Source organism: Austrofundulus limnaeus, unplaced genomic scaffold (assembly GCF_001266775.1).
Source record: "Austrofundulus limnaeus strain Quisiro unplaced genomic scaffold, Austrofundulus_limnaeus-1.0 Scaffold334, whole genome shotgun sequence".
NCBI classification, from domain to species: domain Eukaryota; kingdom Metazoa; phylum Chordata; class Actinopteri; order Cyprinodontiformes; family Rivulidae; genus Austrofundulus; species Austrofundulus limnaeus.
Window position 1 is genome coordinate 41,467 of NW_013952736.1, and position 5,717 is coordinate 47,183.

General features: G+C 44.1%; 1 protein-coding gene across 1 annotated transcript in view; it reads right to left on the minus strand.

Annotated features, from left to right (window-relative positions):
- Positions 1 to 116: 116 nt before the first annotated feature.
- ssh2a (slingshot protein phosphatase 2a) overlaps positions 117 to 5,717 on the minus strand; it is a gene marked incomplete at its 3' end in the record, with an annotated part of 36,299 nt that continues 30,698 nt past the window's right edge. Inside the window, 9 exon segments of the mRNA XM_014022534.1 lie at positions 117 to 317; positions 839 to 985; positions 1,439 to 1,485; positions 1,774 to 1,902; positions 2,001 to 2,094; positions 4,112 to 4,306; positions 4,618 to 4,683; positions 4,824 to 4,889; positions 5,148 to 5,269. Of these exon segments, the coding sequence (XP_013877988.1) occupies positions 117 to 317; positions 839 to 985; positions 1,439 to 1,485; positions 1,774 to 1,902; positions 2,001 to 2,094; positions 4,112 to 4,306; positions 4,618 to 4,683; positions 4,824 to 4,889; positions 5,148 to 5,269 (1,067 nt within the window).

Below are 5,717 nucleotides of genomic sequence, written 5' to 3' on the forward strand. Positions count from 1 at the left end.
GACTGAATCAGGTGTGTTGGAGCAGGGAAACATGTAAAACATGCAGGGCTGCGGCCCTCGAGGACCATGATTGCCCACCGCTGTCATAAACTAAACATCTGTGCAGGAGAACAAACCTTGCCAGCAGGATTCCCTGATACTCCTCCAGCTGTTTCATGAAGGACGGGTTTGGTTTGGTGACGGTGCGTCTCTCTTTCACGTAGTCGAAGGCGGTGTCCAGATCCCAGCCGTACTCCTTCATGGCGTAGGCGATCACTGTGGAGGCGGAGCGACTCACTCCCATCTTACAGTGAACAAGACACTTCACTCCTGCTTTCCTGGGGAGAGAACGGAAAACACAAAGGTTTATGTGGGAGCTTCAATGATGTTATGTTCTTACAGAAGCTTATGCTGCTGTACAGYCAGCATTGACAATAAACTACATCTCTCATAATGCATGGCAGTGACCACTAGATGGACCTGAACAGGGTTCAAAAGTAGCCTGAAGTCAGAGAAATTCACCTTGTAAATTCTCCATTTCACTGCATTTTCACCAGCTACTTTTGCTGCAGCCCAGTTGTACTGGGAAGTGGGTATTTCCCCACTTAAAAGTATTTAAACTGGAATGCCTCTCCAGTGGGAGAGTTCAGAATTCAAGACAGCAGCTACTCACAAGTCACCAGTGAGTAAAACTGTTAGTACTTCTGTATATTTATATAACATTCAGTCAGTCGTACACGTAGTACTTTTCTGTGATAAAACGCTGTTTCTATGCACAAAATACCACGTAGAGCTCAGTTATTGTTTGTCAGCTTTAGCAATGAGACGTGGAACGTGTTGGGAGTGTGAGGACACTTACTTGGCTTTGGTGATGAACTTGTAAGTATCGTTCCAGTACTCCAGCAGGTTGGTGGCCTCCTCGTCGTAAACTCGGATGTTGTGGTACTCAAACATTCCCGGGAAAAAGTTGTCTATTTCTCTGGTCACGTTCAGGATGTAGCGCACTCTACATCAGAGACACGAAGAGGAAGTGTTACTTCATTAAATTTATTATGAAAAAACCATGTATATTCTATAAATGTGTTTTTCTTTGTTTCAAGGGGCGGGGCTTCAGTACAAAACCAGCTCAAACATTAAAAAAAAAGATGCTTTCGTCAGGATTCGAGTTTGGGAGTTTCAAACATTCAAAGAGAAATGAAAACTGGGCAAATTAAAAAAGGCACATCCCTGCTCTGAATGTGACCGGCGCTGAGGCAGCTTTGAATGAAAACACTCCAGAGAATTAATCTGTGGAGTTTACATTCTTAAAGATATAATTATGATGATGAATTTGCTTCTGTAATCCACAAGATGTGCCCGCTTTAATTCTGAAAAATGAGCGATTGACAGTGTGCCCTTTTGACTAATTATAGTTCGTAGGCTGCATTAATTAAAAGCAGTGGAAGTACTGATCTCTTACCCGCTGTTCTGCAGCTCCTCTAGGTTGGAGGCGTTCCACTCAGAGCCCTGTGGAAACACACAAACCCAGTCAGTCATGATGTGTGCAAATATATACACATGGTAAAAATATTAATGAGGAATTCTGTGTGTAGTACAAACAGCACCAGACTGTAGTCTGGTACACAATCATTGGACTTTTATGGGCTTTATAAATACATTTATATATCAGTGATAACATATTTTTAAATAGTATTTTTACAGTTTGGTTTTAATAGTTGACGTAAATATTTATCAGTCAATGTTCAATGTCACAACAAATGAGTTCTCTTCAACTTTGAGCTCCTGAATTCTTACCAAAAAGACATGGTCAAAGATTTCTGTGGGACTGTCCATCTGTCCCAGGATGACAATCATCTCGTTATCGATGAACTCTTTGAACTCCCTCAGGTTACACGCCATCTGCATCTCAAGCTCGGTTCGGATCTGAATAAAGTAAACAAATATTCAGAATATGTTGGCAATTTATTCATTTTCCTGTATTTGTTTAACAGGGAGAGTGAAAGCGGATCATTGGTCCTCACCTCCTTGCTGGTGACGTTCTCCAGGTCTTTCTGCATCATGATTTCCCTGAGACGGGTCTTGATGAGCCGTTCTGTGCGCTCCCTCTCTGTGGGCCTGCACACACACACACAGTACCACAGCTTCATGTAAGATACATTTTCTGTAAAAGTCGGAACACAAAGAGCCACCTTCACAGCCACTATTTAGACCTCTGCGTTCCACACGCTCATTCCTTTTCATAATTTCAATGAGACGAGTTGTTCCACAAGAGAACTGGCACTTTGTGTGCTTCTCAGAAACTGGAGARGGGACAGAAAATCTGAGAACACGAGCTGCTGGCAGTCCAAAACAAAGTCCTCTTGTAGAAAACGCCTGTTGTTATGCCTGGCTCTGTTTGCAACTGCTCTGCCGGGAGACGCATTTAGCCTTTGGATGTCAAGCTGATGATACCAACAAGTGGCTTAATTATCTCTCTGGAGAGGAACTCAGTTCGGCTTCTCCTTTTGTTCTCGCTCCTGTTCGTCAGCTTGTTTATCTACTTATTCAGCAGTTTAATATTTCACAGCGGTGTGGGTCAAAAGTCCAAAAAGGAAAGTGTGATGATCTCAGACGCTTTTCTGCAAACTTTGCTTGTGATAGAATGTGTGCTTATCTGAACACTTTAATGACATAAGGAAAACTTTCCACCCTTATCAACAAATGCAGTTTGATTTACTAACATGGAGTGATATTTTAAATTAACAACATGCCCCCGCCTGCCTGCAGGTGGTCTGAATCTGATGGCCAGGCAAGGAAACAGACCAGGGACCAAAACTAAAACTGAAAAACAAAAACGTACGAGATGACACAAAGCGGAGCTAATGAGTACACAAAGGATGGAAAGTTTCTGCCACTTCCTGGAACTGCTGGGAGATGAGGGCCCTGCAGGTATTGACAGTAAAAACCCACAYAGCAAACACCAGAAACAAGCCTGAAGACTTTTACAGGGAAATAAGTTGTGATGTGTCAACAAAAGCCTAGCAGGTYCCGGAGCCTTGGCAGCCGCTCCGTACGGGAAAACAAATGAACTCAACGAACGGGAACTCTTGTAGTTTTAYGTAATCTTAAGGGCAAACACACCTTAACACATCGGCAGGTGGTAAATACAGGTTTCTTATTTGTCAAGTTTAAAGGAATTGTTTTCTGACTCGACTTGTCTCCATTCTTTCCAATCAGGTGTGTGAGAGTGCGAACCTGCCACCTGCTTCTGTCCGTCTTCGTCTACCTTCCTGTGAGTTCGTCTGCGTTTCATTTTTTCCAAAACTAAATAAAGCCAGCTAAAGCCTCGGCTATTTTGGACACTTCATAAGTGCGTGCGTGTGTGTGTGTGTGTTCGAGAGAGATGCTCCAAATAGGTAGCCGAGCATGTGACTCGAGCAGCTCGGAGGGGAATTTCCCGGCCATTAGTTAAGACATAAATCCACGAGCGCCTCGTCATTCCTTCACCTTCTTTCTCTCTCTCTCTTTTTCTTAGATATCTGAGGACAAATCAGTGACGCGTCACAAATCTGTGCAAATCAAAACATTTCTTCATACTTTGCTCCTGTCTGATCGAGACAACACCTGATCCTGCTCCCAGACGATTGGGCAACAATATTTCCTCGCAACAGACACCCACACCGTCAGCGCGTGAGCAGGGGTTAGGCCACGCTGCTGTGAAGACGAGACATTATTTCTGACCGTGCSTACATGCCGCTGCTGTAAATCTCCTGGAGCTTTCTCTGAATCTGTGATCCACACATGTGCTCTGTTTGACCTGAAGAGCATTTAGACATGTCAGGTGCAGAGATCACTCTGCTGCTCACAGAAACATATAGCTACAGATTGCCTGTATACGTTTGCTCACAATCTGCGAGCAATAATTCAACAAAACTCACATTTTACACACTATGGATCTGAACATAAAGCTCACAKCAGACCCCTTTATTATCCAAGTGTGTGTGTGCACACCTAGCTATTTTTGTGTGAACATATTTTGACATTAGATCACCCTTGTGAGGACATTTTACCTGGTCCACATAAGGGAAAAATGCTAATTTTTGCTTACAGTTCGGTTTAGGGTAAAACCCAACATAAGTAAATGTTTACTCACAGGTCGGTGAAAAGGATGGGCGAGTTGGCACGGTGGGACTCCACATCCTGCATGGCGTTCCATTCGTTGACACAGAACTGACTGGACGACACCCTGCTCTGGTAGTAGCTGACCCAGGTCAGGAACAGGCTGCCTGGGTAGTAGTTATGGCAGCGAGCCACCTCGCAGGCTTTGTGCAGCGACTGCAAGGCCGACCTGGCRRTCACAAAGAAACAAGTTCTGTTTACGAGTCTCACCGACCTCAGGTGTGAGAAGAGAGCAGACACAACAGCTATGTGGGGAGATGATACAGCAGAAGAAGTGGGGATGAGTCAAAGGATGTCGAAGTAAGAAAAGGAGAACAAAACGAGGAAATGAAGAGGCAGGACTGGCATGTGGGAGAGGGAGTGAGGAGAAAAAAAAAGGTAAAACAGCAAAAGCAAAGATATGAATAAGTGATGTAAAACAGGAGTTTAAAGTAAAACAGATGCAGAGTGATGAATGAAAATCTGGAAGAGGTTGCTCACCACATGGCCTGGACCGAGACAGGCTTGAAGACGTGAACCCTGTTTACCGTCGATACACTGAAGCCTCTGCAGAAGTAGAGCGACGAATCAGAAATGAGACTTTTTTTTTTGTAAACAATGCARCTTCATTTAAAAGACCTGAGATCAGTCAGTTAGGTGCCCCAGGGAGCAGGAWGAGGAAGCATGATAGAGGGGTGGGGTCTTACCCGTCTCCATCCAAGTGGATCAGTGTGTCGCTCCACAGAGGTAGAACCAGCCCCACAGTACAGCAGCTGCATGAAAACATTGATCGAACAATAAATCGTTTGACAGAAGGCAATCAACAAAAGAAAYCAGTCTGACAATCGACTTGATTTCACTCTTTGTTTGAAAAACTTTCACCACAAAAGCCTTGGTGACTCAACTACAAACACCTTTGTCCCGGGACACTTCTCACTTTAACATTACAGGAAATAACCACACAGCAATCACTGTTATCTCTGCTGGGATATGTCTACAAAACTGCTGTGTGCTGCTGCTGAGGGACGGACCTGTCAGAGGAGACAAAGTCCATGCCGAGCACAAGGCTCTCCTCCGTGTCCTGCCTGCCATTGGTGGAGACCACCACCATGTAGCGGGTTACCTGAGGGTAGGCGCTCTCCAGACGCACCGCCTGCCAGAGCACAAAACAAGCACAGGTGAGGTGTGGGAACAGAGTGAGGCATCTTGTACAACATGTTCTTTGGACTAATTACTGTAATAGGTGGCTTTTGTTTGGGGACATGTTTCGACACAATGCAGGCTGAAATGAAAAGGTTTTGAATKATTTTGTTTTGTTCTATTTAATGTTCTTTTATCAAATATTTCGTTGGAATTTTAGAGAAAAGACAAGAATATCCACAACTCCCACTTCTTTTTTTTTTAATCCAAGGGCGTTATTATTCTAGGTGCAATTAGTAGATATGTGTTTTTTCACCGCAGCCAAGTTTCACTTCTTTTATGCTGCCCAACAAAGAACTGAAACCAGGAACTTGAGTACCTGGGCTCTGATTATATCGCCACCTTGCAACTGGCCTTTGCTACTGTGTGTGTGTGTGTGTGTGTGTGTGTGTGTGTGTGTG